General features: G+C 39.1%; 1 protein-coding gene across 2 annotated transcripts in view; it reads right to left on the reverse strand.

Moving 5' to 3' along the window:
* PDE6C (phosphodiesterase 6C) overlaps window positions 1-23030 on the reverse strand; it is a 47479-nt gene that overhangs the window by 1667 nt on the left and 22782 nt on the right. For both annotated transcript variants that reach the window (XM_045023610.1, XM_045023611.1), the window contains exons 12-21: window positions 19083-19229; window positions 18543-18650; window positions 18318-18427; window positions 12249-12336; window positions 7365-7465; window positions 5938-6045; window positions 5596-5659; window positions 3793-3867; window positions 3569-3652; window positions 2433-2586 (exon numbers count right to left, since the gene is read on the reverse strand). In XM_045023610.1, the coding sequence (XP_044879545.1) occupies window positions 2433-2586; window positions 3569-3652; window positions 3793-3867; window positions 5596-5659; window positions 5938-6045; window positions 7365-7465; window positions 12249-12336; window positions 18318-18427; window positions 18543-18650; window positions 19083-19229 (1039 nt within the window). The remainder of the gene's footprint in view (window positions 1-2432; window positions 2587-3568; window positions 3653-3792; window positions 3868-5595; window positions 5660-5937; window positions 6046-7364; window positions 7466-12248; window positions 12337-18317; window positions 18428-18542; window positions 18651-19082; window positions 19230-23030) is intronic.

The raw sequence follows: 23030 nt of genomic DNA on the forward strand, positions 1-23030 counted from the left end.
TATTCTTTCCAGACATATAATCTGATTGTTCTGTAAGTGGAATCTTAGTTTTAAGGGCTTGATCCTGCACCTATTAAAATCAGTGGGTGTGTGTCATTGACTTCAGTTGGCATAAGATCAGACCCTAAATGATGATCTTCTTTGCCAATAATTTACAAAGATGAAACTTTGTGTTGGTGCAAAATGTTGCTATTTTCAGTGGGATTTCTCTCTTTTTGGCACTTCTAGACATTACATCCTTAAATCCCAGTACATCAATATGATGTAAATCCCATATTTGCTGTCTCTTGTGTGGTGCTTACCAATAGATCCAGCGTGAAAGAGAGAGGATTGCTACTACATCAGAAAAGTACACAGGTGCATATCAAATTAGAAGAAAATGGAATGTACTCCACACCTATAAAGTGTAGGTAATAGATATCCTGGTGCAACATGGCAAACAATTTATCTCCTGCAGTTTTACTATAAGAATGAATTATTGTTGCAGTAGTCCATGCATGTTTATGCAAAAGGTGGTGTGTTTTTGTGATGTTAAACCTGACATGATAACTTAAGGTACTGCACGCTTTCAGCCATATTTCTAAAATGTAAGACTTTGAAAGTATTCATGCGGACAGGCTTTGATTTCAACACTTGACCCATTTTGCTGGACTTCTCTTTCAAAAATTAGTTTTCAATAAGTGATGCCTTTTACAGCATGCTTAAACCACCTTTACAGTGTAGTCTTCTGAATTTGGGGTTAGTCTTATTGTTTAAATTGAGTCAGAAACTCTTCAGTTCTGGTCCAGCCTCTAACGGTGACTTGATGTGTGGCCTTGAGCAATTTCCACGTCTGTATAATATGGGAAGAAAATTTACCTACTTCCGATGGATATTGAAGATATTGTGAAGATTACTGAATAAATTAATGATTGCACAGTGCCTTGAAGATGTAAAACACTATTTAACAGCAAATTGTTTTTGTTCATGAAATTGTGCCTGCAGTTCACTTTTGGAGTCATTTGCCATTGCTTGTAATCTCTGAGCCTTTCAAAGTAGCCCAGCTATTGAAGTAGCCCAGGCTGGCACACTTTAGCCCATAGAGCTGAAGTTCCAAATGCAGTTATTTTTATAACATAGTTGGCTTCATTCACTCTTACACCCTTTATTCAATCTTACGGCCTTAGTTTTTACCAAATCAGAAGTCCTTTCTTGTCATCCCTTGAAGAAAAAGGTCTGGGATTAGTTATAACCTCCAGTTCATCAAGAGAGTAAAACGACTGAGTTATCACTAACTCCTGGAAGTTCACCTGCATTGAATCACCGAAGGGATTATTTCTCCCATTTCCTTTTCCACCGACAGAACTTTCATGAGATGTCGATATTCTCCAGACTCTGGAAAATGGTAAGGTGGTTTTGTCCATGAAGAGTTGACAATCTGGTTTACTAGAGCCTGGAAACAACTACCATCAATTCCATCAACAGCCAGGAAACCTGACCAGCTTCTACTAGGTTCCTCAGCAAAGTATTCTGAGATCTCTGGTAGGTTCTGCATACTTGAAAGTGTTTAAGTAAGAGAAGCTTCCAGGTACACACTCCTTGCAAGATTGTTTGAAGGTTAGGTCATAGGAAAAAAAATGTTTACTCCTTAGCTATACTATCAGTGAAGATTTCCAATTACCATGTTGTGAGAGTGCAGTATGATCAAGATCTTTTGAATAAGCTTATCCCCATCATGGATCTCCTCCCTGACTTTCATAAGTAGCCCCTGAAATCTCAAATCCAGAAGACTAGGTATATGCTTTGGGCTGTGTTTGATGCTTCACATGGAGCAGCATTCTCTGACTTCCGAGAATGTAGTTTTAGCTTCAGAACTTGGGACTGTCCTGGAAGGTTGAAGGGAAAGTGTTAGACTTATTTGAGGGATTTGCTTTCTTTGGCAGTGAAACTGGTGAAAAAAGGATGAGACCAGGACAAAAGATCAACCCCAGAGATTTTTCCAGTCTTATAGGGAATATTCATTGCTTTTTGATTCCAAAGACAGTATGCTGAACCAGGTCCATGTTCTCAGCTTGCTTTCCATCCTCTGGGTAAGCAGAGATGAGCTCAAATTGCTTAATAGTTTACAGGTTGATGCCTCCAGAGAACCATTTCTTCAGCCCTTCTGGTGCCTGCAACTGCAGCAGTTTTGTTAAGTTCAAAAAAGTCTCACCAGGGCAATTTTTGTCACACTTTCCAACATGGGAGTCTAGGACATCAGTCCAGTGTGTCCTGGATTATGTAATCTTGGCAAGTTACTCATCATTCCACTATACACAAAGCAAATTCTGCTAGTTCTGGCCTCACATAGCACTTGAGCATTGAAATAAATGTGTATTTGGATGTGTGTGCTTCAGACAGAATATGCTAAGTGGTTGCTTAGTATATGAATGAAAACCTTAAAGATGCCTAACCTTTTTTGGCTGCTGCTTCTTCCAGCTTTTTCTTTTCTTCCTCAATAATTTTCATCTTTTCTTCATATTCATCAGCCCGTGTTTTCCATTCCACCCTGTTGTTTTGAAGACCGTCCAACATTGGTGTTATTTCCTTGTGAAACCTTGAGAATTCCTAAATAAACAATATGAGTTAGTAAATTGTCCATTTATAATGAATGGTTTTCAGGTTCTAGCACGAATACACAAATATTGTTGATGTGTACAGAAACTTCATTTGCTTTCACCTTCCAGTTTTAGCTGTTTGATTATGTGGCAGGCATAGTGAGAGAGATTTAAGTTTGTTTTGTGTTATAAGATCAGCACTTTGTTGGTGTACACCAGAAGAACCCACAAGCTAGGCAAAGGGAAAAGATGAAGTGCAGTTGTGGTACTTGCAGATACCATTCCATTGGTGGTGGGGTATGAGGCATGTGGTGGGAGTTTATCAAGCACCAAACTGGGTCAGTAACATCAAAGGCCCAAATTATGTGCTGTAAAGTCTACCCTTTTCCCTAAGCCTCCCCCATCCCAATGCACTCTCCTGGCGTGTCTTTGCCCATACTCACTATAACACTTGTGATATCTGAAGACTGGACTTTTACCTGTTGCTGTTCAAAATATTACGTTTCATTCTGCTGCATGGCATTTTGGAAGAGTCTTAAAATTCAGATGGTGTAGAAACATAGATTACATTGCTGTTTAGAAGATGTGAACAACTCAAGTACTTCCTATGCTAATCCAGCACAGGTGCATACTTTTCATTGATCCCCAATCCATCCATGTGTTATGCTCTTCGTGTTAGATGGGGCTCTGTGAAGCTCTGTGATTAAGCTCAAACTCAGTCTTTTAAGGAACTGAGCAACTTCTGGAGATGCTGAGTGCCCTTGAATTCCTTGGCTTTTCAGGGGGTTCCACATCTCCAGAAGATGCTAAGCACCTTTTAGGAGTGTGTGGTACTATACAGGAGGAGGTGAAAAATCATGACCCTTTGAATGACAGCTATTTGAATGACGAGGAAGGCCCTGCTAACATCTAGAATGTTTTAATCCAAACTATTGTTTGTCACTCGTGTCATTAAAGTCAATGCAAAGGAAGAATAAAAGTTTTATTCTTACCTTGTATACAAATGTACACACAAAATCAATGAAACCAACTTGAAGCTTAGGCAATTCATCTGCTTTGTTTCTGTCCATCATAGGCTAGAAAAGAATATTAATATTTTAACGTGAATTTGCTACATTTTGATTCAATAATAAGACAACTGTTACTGACAAATATGTCTTCAATAGCTATTATTTCATATTGAAGATGATGCTGTTTAACATGTCAAAATACTTACAATTGGCTGTTGTTCTAGCACAGTTCGCTCCAGATCACCTTGTTCCCAAAATTCATTCGCAACCATAAGGGCAACCTGAGAATGAGAATCTCCTGTGTTACTTTTGTTGTATTAATCAGTACAGTTGTAGAATGATGCTGGAATGTATTCAAGTCTTTCCAGAAAATGTTGAAGAACATTTTTGTTTAGGATTAACTGAGAGTTAATTAGGTTATTTAATTGAAAAACAACCAATTTTTTTCAAGCTAGGAGTGCTGCTGGTCCTTCAACTGGCAGAGTGATTCCTAATATATCCAGTAACGCAGATCTACCAGACTGAAGGAAAATGTATAATCCTGTTACTACAGCTGCTATTTGGATTTTGCCAGTATGTTTTTTGCAGTAATGCTTATGCTTTTACTTGTGCATATTATGTATGTATCAACTGAACAAAATTACCTAGGAACTGACAGGAAACATTTTTGCATCTTATTGAACTACTGAAACCTTGCTACCAGCTCCCCTCCTGCAAGTTTTCTTGCTACCAATGTTATCCATGAGATGTTTGGAAAGGTTCTCCAGGAGGAGAGAATTCTGGTAAATAAAAAACAGCAAAATACCATAATTGTAGAACGTGTTGACACAAAACTACTCCACACTGTTCTTTCTGGGATCATTAACACACAGGATAGGTGAATTACAGAACAGGAATGCTGCAGTGTGAGGCTTTTGTTAGTAAACAGATGGTATCTGCCATTTTGATGGTATTTTTGGACATGCTCACTGAATGATACATAGTTGAAAATAGTATTTTCCATGGTGTTCCAAGACAATAGAGAAACATAATAAAATCTCCTAATTATAAAGTATACTGCTTGTAATGCTTTGCAACTTTGTCAGTGTTACATTATTAGAATAGCCATCTGCAGGCTAATCGATGTCTATGGGCCTGACATAGCTCTTTTGCTAGGCCTGCCTCTTACATAGCTGATTCAAGATGTCATGACCAGGAAACTCTACTTTTAGTATACTCAGATGCCAATTGGAAAATAAATAGGATTTCATTCTTTGTGTGAAGGATCTATCTTTTTGTTACTATGGATCTACACAGGCTGTGTTCCATCCCAGTGGAGCCTTACAGAGAATCTAATTCTAGTTTTAGAATTGTTCAAGGAAGTAACCCAAGAGATCAGCTCTTATTAAAGCCATCTTGTCTGTATAGATACCTATAATTCAAGCACTGACAGCATTTCTAAGTAATGGTGTGCAAGATGATCCCTTCAAAGCCATAAAAGTCCATCTTGTTGAATCCATTTTAGAGTGGCTTAGTCGCACTGAAATAGTGCAAGGATCTACGTTTGTGTGTTGGTGTCTAGTTTAAGATCATGCTATTGTAAAAGCTGCACCCTAAAGCTGGCAGAAGAAAAGCAAGAATTTGATAAAATAGAAGTGAGTGTCAGTTATCAAGGATCCTTTAAAGAAAGCTCGAATGGATACTACAGGCAGGGATAACTATACTGACTGATTTGCGCGTGGGAGCAATGGGGCGATGCCACAGGGGGCTCATGGCATGGAGTGCCTAGTGCCACAGATTGCCTTAATCGGTCCCTGTTTACAGATAATGGTGTCCAATTCTCAGGCACAATTTGTAGATGCAAGTGGTTACGCTTTGTTTTACACTTAAATATCTATAGACTTGCAATATAAAATGAATTTTCTGTATTGTCATTCACTGATGATGCAATGAGAGAGAGCGCAAATATAAATGTGTATGAAATCAAAATTAAAATAGTTGTATACATTTTTTCTTTTTGAGATACTAACCTGACTTTGCACCTCCCACGGCTTGGTTATAGCTGACAAGTCACAACCAGTCATCATCATAGCCCTTTGAAGAAACAGAAGTATGATAAGTATGATAGAGAAAAAACATGGGGGACAGATTTTTAAACTTATTCAGGCTCCTAAAGGTGCAGATAGGCGCCTAGGGAGATTTTCAAAAGCGCCTAGGAGACTAGCTCCAAAGTGAAGCCAGTGGGAGTTAGGTGCCTACTCACTTTTGAAAATCCTACTAGGCGCCTATCTGCATCTTATGGCTCCTTAATACTTCTAAAAATCTGGCCCTAGATAACTTATTGAAAGAAGAGTAAGATACTAACTACTTACATGATAACTTCTTTTTTGGTTGGGTCGATAGATATATATTTAATTGCCTCCTCTTCTGTTTCCATTTTTTCAACTGCATCCACAATCTTTTGAAACATAGTCCTTTTCCTGTAAAAATATATGAATATTTCATATATAAAGTATTGGTATCAAAAAATGTCCGGGCTTTTGCATAATAGGTGCTTCTTATATTAATGCTTTTCTAAAATAGTATGTTTGGTTTGGTCCAGATCTAACTCCCACTGAAGTCCATTTATTTTAATAGGAGTTATATTTAGGTATTATATAGCTCATAGACTTGGCCATAGATTCCTGACATGTAATGCTTTTGTCAATATGTCAAGCTTTAATACGAAAAGCAACAGATTTCCTAAATCTGTATATTGCTACTTGTGATCATTTTGTTTCTTGAATCTTATCCAAATATTGTAATGGTTTACATATTTTCATTCTTGATGGCTTCTGCAAAGAAATCAACTGGAAAAGGTGAAAAGATCGCTATTTATAAAGAGATGTTAAGTAACTTGCTATGCGATCCTTCTGGATGAGAGGTGTTATAGAGAGTTATTGCTTAATAAATTTCTTCATTTGCATTTAGAGGTTTCACCTCACTGGACAGAGTTGTAACATATATAAAACATTCTAATATAATTAGAAATATTTATCATTCATTATAAAAAGTGCATTGAATATGGATTACTTGTTGAATTCCCTGTTATCTGCCAGCTCTGAGTGTCAAAAATCTTAAAACAGTTAAAGGGAAAGAGCTCCATGTGTCTTTTTTTAGAAAAACTTCAGAGCTCTTAGCTCCTGATCCAGCATTCATTTTAGTCAGTGGGAATATTTCCATTGACTTCAGACGGTGGTGGATCAGGTTGATAAGATAGTAAATAGACAAATTATTTGATCTTTGGAATTCTTGACACATTTGACACTGGAGATTTTTTTTTAATGTCTGGATTTCTTTTATCATACTTTAATTTCTACATCATAGTCCATCCCTGTTTAAGTTTATGGCAGCATTTTGACAATTTCAGTATGAGTGATTCTAGTACAAAATATCTACATAAAATATCACATACACACACTACAATTGGACTACACTATCAACATATTTAATGCCTTTTAAAATATAGCGTGCACTGTCAATGGAAAGTGTATTTGAATGGCCAAATAAATATATGCTCTATATCAGTATGAGACATGGAGGAAAATTCATGATTTGTGTTTTGAGATTTAAAGGCCTCAAGTGAATCGAAGAAAATATCTTATTCCTTATAATGAGCTTGAAGAATGAAGTTTTTCAGAATAACTTCATTTTAAAATATAGCTCTATAATCTGTTTACAACTAGGTAAAACTACAGTCATGAATTGTACAGGATTGAGAATTTTTTCAGTATGAAGTTATACATAATTTAGTACTTACTTGAAATACAAAGCCAAGTCAGTTGCTATTATTGCAACTTCAAATAAATGTAAAACGGTTTCAAACTGGCGCTTATTTAGGTTCTGGAAGATGTTTAAACTCTGCAAGATGGAAAGTTTACAAATTCAATTCCTCTTCAAAATTATCTTTGCTTTGTACTCTACAGGCTGTACCACAGTATATTATAATAAGCCTGCTATACAGCCATCTATGGTTCCTTAAATCAAAATAAAATGTTAGATACAGTTTTGGAAAAACAGGTGTGGCTAAAAAAAAACCACAGGTAACCTTATGGTGTACTGTGAGGAGAACTGAAAATGGTTTAATAAAAACACCAAAATTATTTTATATTCCATAGCCTAAACACTTCTGTTACTATTGATGTGATATTATAGTGACAATAGTAAGACATTTTATTTAGAGTTATCAGAAGCAATATACAAATACAGTGTTTGCAAAGGTAAGAGTGAGATTTCCACAAGCTTTCTTCTTCTTCTGAAATGCTCTATGAATGTTAAATCATGTCTTAGAATAGCTTGGTCTAGGACAGTTGAAATTGGGGGGTAGTTAGATCCTTGAATTTTTAGTAAAATAACAAAACAAATAATATGTATGAAGTGTTGTAGCTGTGTTGGTCCCAGAATTGTGGAGGGACAAGGTGGGTGAGGTATGGCATCTTTTATTGGACCAATTTCTGTTGGTGAGAGAGACAAACTTTTGAGCTTACACAGAAGAACTCGAAGAGCTTTCACCAACAGTTGTGTCTCTCATCAACAGAAGTTGGTTCAATAAAAGATATTACCTCATCCACCTCGTCTCTCTAAAATAAATAATATCTCTACTTCCTTGGAGAAACCAAAATAGAAAGCAGCTTTGGAGCTCATTTGGAATGGTAAATTATTAGAACATCTGAGCAACTACAATCTTCACTTGCATGATGCAGCGTGCAGCCAATACATGCTCACCATGTAGTTTAATTTTCTTTTATTGGCTGCAGGGCCAGCTCCAGGCACCAGCCCAGCAAGCAGGTGCTTGGGGCAGCACATCCGACTCTTCGGCGGCGGGTCCCTCACTCCCTCTTGGAGTGAAGGACCAGCTGCTGAATTGCCGCAGAAGACTGAAGCGGCGGTGGTACAGCTGATCGCAATCGTGTGGTGGTTTTTTTTTTGGTTTTTTTTTTGCTGCTTGGGGAGGCAAAAACCCTGGAGCCGGCTCTGATTGGCTGGATCCCTGCCCATCCCATATCTAATCCAGACCACATTGTTTTTGGGAGATGCATACTTTTTCTCCATTTTCAAACCTCTTAGAATAAAGATTGAGTGTCATTTATCTTAAAATGAAATAAGAATTTGCTTGGAATGTAAACCAGTGGATTGTAATAAGGTATGATTATGAAAACATACAAAGCAGTTCCTATGTTCCTTGTGGTGGCTAAACTTCATGGGTGAAATATCTGGTCTGCTCTTTTATAGTAACTGAATCTAGAACAACTGTCCAAGGGCCATCTTGTTTTATATTAGTTCTTTTTTGGAGTCCTTGAGAGCAGAAACTCCCTTACTGTACAGCTCCTCTTGGAGCATAGTTGCTCCTTCATATATCTTGCAGATTGAGGGGACAGAGAGGGGATGACATCAGGCAAGGGCTCCATGGCCTTTTGAAATTCACAAGGATGGATAGCAGCCTAACCATCCTCCACTTCAGAGGGCAGACAGGATGAGGACATGTTCCCATTCCTACTTCTGCTAAATTGAGAGCAGGGTCATAAGTGCCTGATAATTCCAAGACAGTAGCTGGGGAACCCCTAAAAGTTACAGTGCTGTAGTATCCTTGAAACCCGTAGCATGGAACCCAGTGGGGTTTCATGAATCTGAGAGCTAGGAATTATGGAGCATCAATTCTCCTGCTTTCACTTTAGTAGTGCTGGCAGTAAGGCTGTGGGTGTGTTTGTGATTCCACTCAGTGGTGAAGGGAGTGACTGCTCTCTAACCTTATTGGTTGGAGAGCAGAAGCCTTTAACTAGCACTCCTTGTAAGATGCAGGATGGAGGAAATGACTACCAAGTGCCCTAAGGTCCTTAAGAAAAAGAGACCACCTTTGGAGTAGGAAGGATCGGGCTGCCAGTCACCCCAGAAAACATCTGTTACCTTTGGAGGAGTCATGGGGAAAGGGGATGGTTGGTTGGGGCTGGGATAGGTGACCTATAGCTGTGTGATGGGCTTTACCCCATGTCAGAGAACTGTACATGGACCAGATCTGATCTTCCCAGATTGCACTAGAATCCGCTCTGTTCTTGGGGATGTTATGAAGATGTAACTCTGCTACATTTATACACAATTAAAAACAAACAACATAATCTACAATACATGTAACACAGCAGTGCCAATTCTTCCCCATGTTCATTTGCTTGTATGTTGTAGCCACATTCCCCACCTTTCATCTGTGTCTAGATTTTAAGCCTTTCAGGGCAGTGATTCTTTTTTCCTTGTAAGTACTACTAATAATATATCACACGTGACTCTAACCTAAGCTGCTGCTCTCCTTCCCCTGCACTGAAAGGAATGAGGATACTGAGCCTTCCATAGTCTCAGACTTTGACGTATTTCTTAGACTGTTTAAGCTTGTTGGCCTCTCTTCCCCCTTAAATTGGGGAAGAGGGGAAGAGAGCTGCAATTCAAACTACAGCCTCTTGTGATATCAATATTCAGGAGCTCCAAAGATCTTGACAAGTTTCTCCAGCAACAGTAGGAAGTTAGGGTCTGATATTTCTAGTATGAAAAACAAGTAGAAAAACATTTTCAAAAATGTTTGAGGCCATCTTTATTCATAAAGCTCCCATCTAGTTTCCCATCACCATAGTGTTGAAGCATGTCCTATGGATTTATCCTGCCAAACTCCCTGTGCAGTAGGGAAATAGTACACCTTTACAGGTGGAAAATTGAGGTGTAGTGAGAGCAGTTGACTTGTCCAGTGATTCTCAAACTTTTGTACTGGTGACCCCTTTCACATAGCAAGCCCCTGAGTGTGGACTTCCCTTAACAATTATATATTTAACACTGTTATAAATGCTGGAGGCAAAGCGGGGTTTGGGGTGGAGGCTGACAACTCGCAATTCCCCATGTAATAATCTTGCGACCCCCTGAGGGGTCCTGACCCCCAGTTTGAGAACCCCTGGACTTGTCCAAGGGCACACAAGAAGTCTCTAGGTACGGCTACAGTGCACACTCCTTTTGTGGAGTACATACACTACATTTCCCCCCCCCAACATGGGTACAAATAGAAGTATAGATGGTGAAACACTGCTTAGGTGAGAAAAGACATGCCTGAACCCTGTGGGCATGTACCCTGTGCGGCTCTCTACTCCCCCAAGCAGTGCCTTCCCCAGCTACACTGCTAAAAATTCACTGGCATGTGTAGCTACAACTGCAGTGTGGAGGCAGCCTGCTTTTCACTGCAGTGTGTAGCTACATATATCTACTTGCTCCTGCATGAGGTGTGCAGTGTAGAAGTAGCCTATGTCAGAACTGGGAACCAGTGGTAGCTGGTAGAGGGGGAAATGGGCATAGCCACCATTGTTAAATGCCCTCACCTTTATTTATTGAAACAAACTAACAATACCCCTTGTGGCAGATGCCTTTCTTTCCCCCCTTCTCTTGAACAGCACAGTGGAGAGAGCAGCAGGGGTGAATGGGAGGTGAGAAGGATTCCAGCCCTTCAATGCAGCACCATTTAGGGGAGAGAGGGACTAGCAGCATCTGTAACATCTTCTGAACAGCAGCACCATAAAGTGCAGCCTGGGGAGGAAGGTGCACATGGGGGTTATTTGGTCTCCACACCCTAAATGAGCTCCTTTCTCCACTGGAAGCATAAAGCAGTGCTGTGTGGTGCACATGCTCAGAAGCTGCCTTTTGGTTATCCCCGAAGGCTATGTCTACACTGCAATAAATACCTGTAGCTGGCCCATGTCAGCTGACTTGGGGGTCACAGGGCTCGGGCTACCGGGCTATACAATTGCAGTGTAAATACTGTGGCTTGGAATGTTGACACTGCAGTTTTATGGACCTGTGGCCTGATCCCCATGACCCTAGTCAGCTGACACGGGCCAGTCACAGGTGTTTTATTGCAGTGTAGACATACCCAAAAAGTCTGAGAGGTCTCAGTGTAGAGCTTCCCGATCAGGAGCAACACCAGGGTTCCAAGCAGGGAAAACTGAAAGAGCAAGGAGAATTAGTGGTGGGACTTGCAGCAAAGGAGCTATGGAAGGAGGGGAAAGAGTGCCAGCTGTTCAATTAGTTGATTTTATTTGGGAAATGAGAAACACCTGTGAGCGAAAGTGAGGGTACGGGGGAGCCTGGAATCTTACTGCTAATCACAGCCCAATCACCTACTTTGGGCACCAGATACCACTCCTAGGAACTGAATCCAGATCTCTGGATTCTCAGTCTAAAGCATTCTTTTATTTTGTGTTGCAGTACAATGTTAACTGTGTTGCAAAAGTAGAAAACAAGTTCTAATAGTGTGAGTTAAGTGCAAAGGGTAAATCCTAGAGGCCTTATTCAGATGGTATTTAGACAACAATTCTGTCACTGTCAATGGAGTTGTGTGACTGTAATTCAGACCAGAATTTAGCCCAGTGTGTAAGAGTTTAGTTTGAACATCCTAGCTATTGTAAGTGTTGGTTAAAGCCGTAACATTATTTGAATATGGCTAATTTTAAGAAAGTATTTTCTTGGAAATCTAATTCAAACAAAATAGCAAGCCAGCAACCTAAGAGTAATGAATTCATCAGAGAGATACAAAGTTTAACCCAGGCCTCTTGGAAAGGTCAATATCTACAAAAGAGCTTTGGTATTTATCAGTTTTAGTAGAAAGTGTTTATATACGAACCTCGTCTTGTAGCAGAGTTTTACTGTACTCTAGATGATGTCTTTCTAAAATGGAAGATCCATGAAGTTTTGCTAATGGAGAAGCTGACCTGTTGAAAAACAAGTAATTGTTGACAATGTTTCAGAGTACATATTTTTAGGGCTGTTTTAAGTTTGTAGTATTAACGTTCTATCGAGCTGCATATTCCACAGAGGGAGTTTGAAATGGTTTAACATTGCTTGACTAACCTAGTTCTGTGGCCTGACACACAACAATACCTGGTTAAAATGACACAATATGTATATGCCTTCAGCACTGTCATTGAAAAAAGATTAAGGGAGAGTTTCAAAAACACAAGGAACAGTTAGGTGCATAACTCCCATTTGTGCCTTTGAAAATTTACCCCATTTTGTCCTGTGTTAGTAGTTCTTGTTTCTTTAATCGATGCACCTTCCCTGTGTAGAAACGTACCTATTATCCAGCTGTTTGTATTTATCGCTTTAGTAGGCTCTTGACCGCTCTTCTGGTTGGTATCATTCAAAGTGGACCGCCGTGCCACTGCATTTCTAATTTATTATGGTTTGCTTAAATCGAATGGAACTACCATGTCGACTGTGCAATGCTATTTCATTCCTTTCATGTCCTTGGACCCTATCCCACAGAAAGTACTTACAGCTTTATGGACTACGCAGTCCGTGGAAGTTCATACATCTTCAGCCTGTCACAGAAACCCTTCTTCTTACCTCATGCTGAGTGTAAAGCAGAAGTAATTCCAGCTCTACACTAGAGTTCTGGGCAGTGAGGGAGAGGGTCATGTCCATGTTTTATTCTAGTTGTTTTGAATATGAGCCATGCTTGGCTTTTCTTTTTCTTTTGCTTGGCTAACAGGTCAATTTCTGAGGTGAACCAAGGAGGAATGTGCATGCCATTCATTAATCTGTACATGTGTAGTGGGAAAGCCCAATAGATTGCTCACCCTGGCTGACCTCATGAATGGACCTTTCAGTCAGGGAGGACCCTGGTAGGAAGATCTGGCCTCAGCCCTTTTAAAGTTCTTTGGCTGAGTGATGCTCAGTAGGAAACAGTCTGTCTCTCTTCTGTGTCATCTGGAGAATCCCTGACAATGATCAGAAAATGCCATTGCCATGGAGTACAACTTGAAAATTCCTTCATGGGAGAGGATGAGGGGTGTTACCTAATAAGTCATTCTGCATTACTGGCAGGATATTCTAAAGATCATGATTATTATGTTCCCTAGCTACTGGGGACTGAGAGCCTGTGGAGTTTTTGTTGGCTAGCAAATGCACAGAAGCAAGTGATTACAATGTACAGTGATGATCTCCCAAGGTCCCTTCCAACCCTGATATTCTATGAGAAAGAATGCATGAAAGATTAATTGACCTACAGATGAAAAGTGGGATCCTAGTTATGCACAATGATGTAAAAAGCAGAAAAAAAATAAAATTGTGTGTATCACTGCAAACATTTACTAGGGAAAAGCAAACCCTTCTACTCCCCACATCACTTACAATATCTTATACACAGGGCTATGACAGCCAGCTCCTTACTGGTGTAAACTGGCATAGCTCCACTGCAGTCAGCAGAACGACACCTATTTACACCAACTGTGGATCTGACTCTCTCTATTATTTTTTTAAAAATCACTGTAGACAGCATAAGTATGTTCTGTCTGATCACATTCCTAAAAGGACACACAGTATTTTATCTTATCTTCAAAACTAATATGTTGCAAACTGAGCTTTAGAATAATCTCTTGAAATAAGTCTGAAAACAATTTCCTTACAAAATTGTTTTTCTGTATCACACTAGTTTGTTGTACAGTTGCTTATGAGTAGTGGGCCGGTAGCAATATCTTGAGGGGACTTGACACAAAATATTACAAGGACTTGGCAAACTTTGCACAAGAAAATAAGTAGGTCAGGCTTTGTTATTGCATTCCAGCCATGATAATGTCCTTATGAATTTGCCCACATGACCCCCTGGATCTGAGCTCAAGCCACTGTCCATGCCAGAATGTCCACAGTGACCAAGAAGGGGGAAAGCATCTTCACTCACTGCCTAGCCAACCTAGTAAGGAGGGCTTTAAACTAGGTTCAAAGGGGGCAGGTGACAAAAGCCCACAGGTATAAAAAAGTGACCTTAATAGAAGGCTAAATGTTCAGTGGGGAAGGGGGTGGAGACAGAAAATTACAATAGCGTCCATAGGAGCAACAAGAGTGATAACAGGGTGGGGATGAGGAATCTGCTTGACATTTTAGATGTCTGTTCACAAATACAAGGCTTATGGGGAATAAACAGGAAGAACTAGAAGTATTAGTACATATGCTAAAGTATGAATTAATTGGTAGCACAGAGACTTAATGGGATAAATCTCATAACTGAACTACTGACAGAGGAATACAGCTTGTTTAGGAAGGACAGGCAGGGAAAAAAGGGGGACGTGTTGCATTATACATCAAGAATATATACACTTATTCTGAGATGAGAGGCAGACCAATTGAAAGTCTCTGGGTGCATATAAAGGGAGGGAAAAGTCATGGTAGAGGGACTATTATAGCCCACCAAATAAGCAAGAAGAGGTAGATGAGGCATTTCTATAATAAATATCCAAGACCTGGTGATAGTGGGGGACTCCTCAAACATCTGTTGGAAAAGTAATATGGCAAAACACAAATTGGCTAATAAGTTCTTGAAATGTGTTGGGGACAACTTTTTGTTTCAGAAGGTAGAGGAAGAAACCAGGGAACAGTTATTTTAGACTTGATTCTGACCAACAGGAAGGAATTGATAGTGAATTTTAAGGTGGGAGCCAATTCAATTCAAAGTGATCATTAAATGATAGATTTCCTGGTTCTAAGGACAGGAAGGAGTGAGGGTAGCAGAATAAAGACAATGAATTTCAAAAATGCAGACTTAAGCTCAAAGAACAGGTAGGTACGATCCCATGGGAAGAAAATCAAAGGGAAAAAGGAGTTCAGGAGATCTGGTAGTTTCTCCAAGAAGCAATATTAAAGGTGCAACACCCAAAACAATCCTGATACGAAGGAGAGATAGGAAGAATAATAAGAGGCAACTATGGCTCCAGCACAAGCTTTTTAGCTGAAAATCAGAAGTGGAAATACAGACAAATTGCTAAGGATGAGCACAAAAGAATAGCACAAGCAATTAGGGACAAAAATGGAAAGGCTAAGGCACAAAATGAGTTACACCAAGCAAGGGACATAAAAGCAAATAGAGAAGATCTTATAAATATATTAGAAGCAAGAGGAAGGAAAGTGTAGGTCCTCTGCTTAGTGGGGAAGGAGAGCCAATAAAGGACAACATCAAGAAGGCTGATATGTTTAATGCCTATTTTGCTTCAATCTTCATTAAAAAAGGTAAATTGTGGCCACATACGTAACATAATTAATGTTAACAACAAGGGGAAGGAATGCAAGACAAAATAGGGAAAGAACAGCTTAAAGAATATTTAGATAACTTAGATGTATTCAAGTTGGCAGGGCCTGATGAAATTCATCGTAAGGTACGTAAAGAGGAACTAGCTGAAGCAATCTTATAATCATTAGTGATTATTTTTGAGAACTCACTGAAGATGGCTGAGGTCCCAAAAGACTAGAGAAAAGTTTTGTGTTTGCCCACCTTGAAAAAGAGGAACATAGAGGACTCAGAAAATTACAGAAAAATCCAGCTAACTTCGATACCTGGAACAAATTATTAAACAATTATTTTGTAAGAATCTAGAGAATAATGATTATAAGTAATAGCCACCATGGTTTTGTTAAAAAGAAATCATGCCAAACCAACCTAATTTCCTTCTTTGACAGAGTTTCGGCCATGGAGATGGGGAGAAGCAGTAGATGTGCTATATCTTGATTTTAGTAAGGCTCTTGACATAGTCCTAGGTGACATTCTCATAAGTACATTAGGAAAATGTGGTCTAAATAAAATTCCTATAAAGTGGGTGCAAAACTGGATGAAAATCTGTACTCAAAGACTAGTTCATGGTCAAATGGTGACCCACAGGGGTCAGTCCTCAGTCTGATACTGTTCAATATTTTCGTTAATGACTTGGATAACGGAGTGGAGAGTGTGCTTATAAAATTTGCAAATGAAACCAAGCTGGGGGGAGTTGCAAGTACTTTGGAGGACAGGATTAGAATTCAAAACTATCTTGACAAATTAGAGAACTGGTCTGAAATTAGACCAATCAAATGAAATTCAATAAAAAAAACTTTGCAAAGTACTTCACTTATGAAGGAAAAATGTACAACTATAAAATGTGGAATAAATGACTAGGTGGTAGTACTGCTGAAAAGGATCTGTGGGTTATAGTGGATCACAAATTGAATGAATAAACAATGTGATAGTTCCCCCCCCCCAAAAGCTAATATTCTGGGGGGTCTATTAACAGGAGTGTTATGTATAAGACATAGGAGCTAACCATCCAGCTCTACTTGGTCCTGGTGAGGCCTCAGCGGGAGTACTGTATCCAGTTCTTGGCTCCACACTTTAAGAAAGATGTGGACAAATTGGAGAGAGTCCAGAGGAGAGCAACAAAAAGTATAAATGGTTTAGAAACTGTGACTTATGAGGAAAGGTTACAACTGTGCATGTTTAGTCTTGAGAAAAGAATTCGGAGAGGGGACCTGATAAACAATTTTCATATATGTTAAAAGGCTGTTATAAAGAAGACTGTGATGAGTTCTCCACATTCACTAAGGGTAGGACAAGAAGAAATGGGCTTAATCTGCAGCAAGGGAAATGTAAATTACATATAAGGGTAATTAATCTCTGGAATAGGCTTTCCAGAGAGGTTGTTGAATCCCAGTCCTTGGAAGCTTTTAGTAACAGGTTAGACAAACAGCTGTCAGAGGTTGTCTACATATACTTGGTCCTGTCTCAGTGTGGAGCTGGATTAGACCTCTCGAGTTCTCTTTCAGCACTACACTTCCATGATTTTTAGCCTGCTAGCTCGAGCTAAACTGGTGTAAGTCTGTCTACTCAGGCTGGGAGGCACACTCCGAGTTGCAGTGTAGACTTACCCTTTGGCTCTTTGGGTACGTCTTCACTACCTGCCGTATCGGCGGGTAGCAATCGATTTCTCAGGGATCGATATATCACGCCTCATCTATATCGATCCCCGAACGAGCTCCTGTCGACTCCGGAACTCCACCAACGCCAACGGCGGTAGCGGAGTCAACAGGGGGAGCCGCGGACGTCGATCCCACGCCGTGAGGACGGTAGGTAACTCGATCTAAGATACTTCGACTTCAGCTACACTATTCACATAGCTGAAGTTGCGTATCTTAGATCGATCCCCTGCCTAGTGTAGACCAGCCCTTTCACTCAGCATAAAGGAGCCAGAGTGGGAGTGAGGATCTTGCACCTGGGACTTGATCCTGCTGTACTGAAATCAGCAGGAGTTTAGCCACTGACTTCAGAGGAAGCAGGATTCACCTCCTTCATCTTCTTAGCTAGGGGTAGTCAATAGGTGGACTGTGGGCCAAATCTGAACTGCCAGATGCTTTTGAACAGACCCCAAATCTTTTTATTTACTTATTATTATTATTATTATTATTGTTGTTGTTCTTTTTTTATTATTTTGTCTGGAGTTTGTACCTTGACCAAGAAATTTGGATCTTGACAAAAAATAACTGACTGCTCCTGTTCTAGGCTCTACACAACTTCACTCTGGCCTACATCTTAAATCTTGTCTCCTAATGTGCTCCCTCTCACCAGCTTCACTCTGTCAACAGTGTTAGCTCCAATGCCCATTTCATTTCCTTCTCCCATTCCTATCTTCACACCTTCAATATGGCCCCTTATGAAAGACACCCCCCCCAGAATCCAGGCTTTCCCAAAGGGTCGTGTCTTGGTGTTTTCATATAGGTTATAAATACTCTGGGTCAGACTCTCTTGATAGATGTGCATGCTTTGCAAATAATTATGGAAAATAGTATAGTTTGTATCTTTGCATGTGGTGATATGTTCACATCTTTCTTTTAGTTACTGGTACAAATGTTATATGTACAGGTGTTTGTACTTATAAATCAATGTAGCTGAACTTACTTCATTTGATACAAATTATTGGTCCCTCTGTGATCAATGTCATGGCAGAAAGCAGCCGCAACCATGGCAAAGGCTTCTAGATCGGTATAGTATTTCTTTAGTCTACCTGTCTATAAAGGAGAAGAGACTTTTTTGAGTATATACCTGCTTGAATTTTAGAATTCCTGTTGAAATTAAAAGAACTACAAATTGAATGTAAGATAGGTTTACAGTGACAAAACATACCATTAGTAAGGTGAACATTGTCTGTCCCACGTTGAATCCATGACGCCAGTTATGGTAAGTTATATCCCGATAACCCTTTCTGACTGTGTACATCCATCTTGTAAGTACCTGTTACAAATAAAAGGCATATCATACTCAGTAGAGTTCAAATATAACAAATTCCTGGAATGTCTTTAAAATTAAGATGGAATTTCATATCTTTACAGGAAAATATGCAGCTTTTACAAAGCTGAAACATTGTTTCTAATTAAAATAAGCATAGAAGCTAACCACTGTTATATAAGTCAATGCTAGTTTAATTTTTTATCTAACTAAGCACACAACGATTTACCACCTAGCTTTACATACTTATTATGAATCTGTGAAAAATATCTGGTCAGAACAGTGGAAAAGTAAAAGATATCAAATGTTTTATATATAAAAAGCTAAGAATGGATGTATGCTACTGTTGCTTCTAATATTTTACTCTGGGACAGTTCTAGTTAAAAGAACTTGGAACTGAGGAGGAAAATGTACCTAATATGACAAAATAAATCTGACCTCTGCTGGGACTTTGAATTTTTCAACCACATTTATCTCAAAGAATAATCGTATTCCGCACTTAATCAAGCCATGCTCTGTAACGGGAAAGTCACTGAAGCGGAATTCATAAAGTTCCACTTCCTTTGGATCAGGTAATTCCTCTCTCTGTCAGGGAGGAAAAAAAAGAAAAAAAAAAGACCACAACAGTTTCACTTTGTAAGAAGGAAACTAGAGAAAATTCAGTTTTTTAGTTGCTTTTTTACTCTATCCCTATATAAAGAGTTCCTGGTCAGGCCCATCATGTGTACATAGCTCTCAGGTTTCAATGCACACTACTGTATATTAAACTATAATATGTACTTTAGATCACTGCTGTTTTTCTGCTCAAACAAAGGGGATGGGTACCATTTATTGCTTCCTGCAAACTGGTATTTCTTCCCCACATACATTCCAACAAAATCCACATTACAATTATAGTTTTTTAAGTTATATATTGAGTAAAAACCAATGGTTACTTTATTTTAGAATGCATTTCTTAATTATGCATACAATTATTGTACTTCAGATTATTATTATTATTGTATTACATACCTCACCTGTGGGACTTCAGTGAATCTTTGGGATAGATTATCAACTGTTACCCTATAAATCATGGGTGCAACTGAGGGTGGGGAGGGGTCTGTCATAGTTCAGGGCTACCTGGACCTCTGACCCCCTTCCCTGGTGTCTTCTGAGTGCACCTGCCTCTAGGTCTTAGGCCTCCCACTTTCACTCTATGGCAGAATCCCATGATTCTCCTACCAACAAATATTACTCAACAAGTCTGACTAGACTCAATACCTGCAGTTCTTCCCTTCAGGAACTTGTGAGCAGCAGTGAATAAAGTGACCCAAAACAGCCTTCTTAAAACGATGTATTGTTGAATCTTAACAGTAGGAATACAGCATAGCAAGAAAAAAGCATTTTTAGAGCAATAAAAGGCCTATGTGCATGTTTATCTTACCTAAAGACTTGCCTTCCCTTAGCAGAAACCCTAGTTGGGCTAAGCTACCTTGAGACACGCCCAACTCTGGAAGGCAGTTTCTTCCCCTTAAACACCTCACAAAACCAGTCCCTTTCCCCTTCAGAGAGTGTGCCTATAAATCCCTCTCAGCCTTTGATCTCCCCACCTTCACAGAGTGGGTGACGTAGTCCTGGGAAAGCTGGTCTGGCAAGCTCACCAGGGAGGCGGAGCTAGCATATTAGTTCATAATCCTCGGTGTTTTCTGAGGAACTCTTATCTGGGCTACTGCCTATCTTCCTGGGTAGTTTTCTTACCATCTGGCTAAAGTACAGTAAATATCTTAACAGTGCCCAGACAAACATAGAACGGGTGGTATTTTGTAGATTACAGGAAACGCCAAAGCCATCACAGTCACTTGCCCCTCCCTACCTACCTCTGGATGGTTCTGTGCCAGTTGTGTCCCTAGTGTAGTTTAGAGCAAACTCTACTCTAAACTACACTGGCTTCCAATGGCCCCAAGGGACAATTCTGGCAGCAGAGGACTGCCTGAGTGCATGCTCTTTCCCCTCATGAATACCCTTTATTTTAGAGGCAAGTGTAGCTACCCTCAGAAATGTCCACTACCCTATCTGCTTGGTTTAAGACTGCTTTGCACTGAGGGACCACCAACAAACCAGACTTAATTTGTGTGAAGATCTCTAGCCTTTAGAGTTACTAGCACAAAAGATCTCTATTTTTACTTATGACTTGCTTTATTTATATTAATTGCACTCATGCACATACAAATAACACACCAAGGGTATTTACTCATGATGTTCAAATGTCAGGAAATGCAAAAATTAAGGCTCTGGTAGTAACTTTAATTTGCCCACGTTATACGTATGATATAAATATATATTTAATAGCCTCGCTGGTGGTGGTAATAATTATAAGTACCTAGATCATAGATAGCGTTTTTCAGTAGTACATCTCAAAGCCCTTTACAAAGGAAGTCAGTGAACTGTCAGATTCCATTTTACAGATGAGGAAACTGGCAACTGAATATATTACAAGTGTAATGTGGGCAACATTAGGATGAGAACTATAATTTGGATTTCTCTTTAAAAGAAAACCTTTATTGTGTATTGATGCTATAACCTTATATTTAATGTCCTTGTTTAAAAAAACACAAAAAAGAAACTGCACATGCAAGTTAGATTACCCACTTCATTGAAATGAATGGGATGTGGAACAGTGATGTCCCACCTTTGCAATTGTTGCTGTTTGGTTGGAGATATTTGCTGCAAATATTGGTTATTGTACATGCAAAAATATTTCTGTCTTTTCTCCCATATGTGGAATTTCCCTTTAAATTTACTCTGGTCTGAGTTCAAGAAGAGAGAATGGTCAATCCTGGAGCAGTGACAGTTTTAAGGCCCAATGCTTTGTGAGCCTTCAGGACTAGAAAACACCTGCTTTATTGCATTAGTGACCTGACATTCCAGGCTTCCTATAGGATTAAACATTTCTATGTAGTCCTGGCACTGCATGAGATATCAGACCTTCAGTTCTTGATACCCCAATGTATAGAAAAAGCTATTTAATTTAGTTTCTAGTGGTTTTAAAAATCCATTCCAGTGTTTTATTCCACTTGGATGCCCCCAGAGGGTAATTAAGGCACCTTGATTTACAAGTGGAGAGATCTAAAAATGTATTATTGCTATTAATTTTTGTAAGTCTTAAATTTAAAATGAATTTACTTGAAAATGTGAAGGTATAATTTTCTATTGATACTTTTCATTTCACTAGAGGATGTGCTTATATAATCAGATGTAATTTAACAAGATCTTTTAACTGTAAAAACCGTGTACAGTCCTAAACCTGATATCTGCAATGTTTTTAGAGGAAGGAGGAAGGAGGGGAAAGAGAGCTCATTTTACTGATAATTATCTATAACTTTAACCAAAAATTCCTGCTACAAGGCAAAGTAAATAAAAACCAGTTAATTAAAGTTTTTCAAATACCTAACAAATTATAGAAACACATCAGGTGCTATTGCTGTTATTAACCCCCTTCATATCCTATACAGTCACTTCTTATTCTGGTGCCCTGCCAATTTCCTCCTCCTTCTATGTATGTTGTACTAATATACACACAACTATACCTTTAAATTGAGTTTTTGCCATTCTTATATACAGTAGGTTCCCATATAAAACTCAGTAATATTCATTCATGCAGAGTGAATGACGAATGAGCGGAGTCAATCCAATTAATCATAAGATAAAATGAAAAAAAAATAAAATTAAAATTATTAAGAGAAACAAATAGCAAATAGCATTTTAAGGAGGCAGCTATAACTCCTTCAGCCTGCAATAGTACCTAGGATAGTCCCTTTTTATCTCTTTGGGAAATAAGACCTTGAGCCTGCAAATATTTAAGAATGTCAGTAATTTTCAATGGAACTACTCATGTGAGTGACATTAAGCATGTGCCTAAATGTTTGGAAGGTCAGGCCCTCAGTCAGCACGCTGGGTATGATAGTGTATGGTAGCAATATGTCTGTCCAGATATCAAAAACACATTCAGTGTTTATTTTCTTGATCTCTGTTATACCATTACTGGTCAACATAATGGTGTGAATTTTAATTATGGGTTTGCACAGTGCCTAATGCAATGGAAGCCTGGTTCAAGACTGGGGTGGCGAGGTGCTAATGCTATCCAAATAATAAAGAATTTCTGATGCAATGCTGATTTTGATAGAGATGCGCCACAGATGCCTTTAGCCCAAAGTCTTTCTTGTTTTAAACTCATCCTTGTTCTTTTCTCTCTCTTACCTATCTGACTTTAGCATCTTTCAAAAGGTATTAGGCAAAGAGGTTCTACCAGTAGCAAATTGTCTATTTACTGAAAATTGATTGTTGCTTTGTGAACATTCAGGTCAGTCCTAGTTCCTAATTTTGCATTTTACTCTTGTATTTCAACCA

This window comes from Mauremys mutica, chromosome 7 (assembly GCF_020497125.1).
Source record: "Mauremys mutica isolate MM-2020 ecotype Southern chromosome 7, ASM2049712v1, whole genome shotgun sequence".
Lineage (NCBI taxonomy): Eukaryota > Metazoa > Chordata > Testudines > Geoemydidae > Mauremys > Mauremys mutica.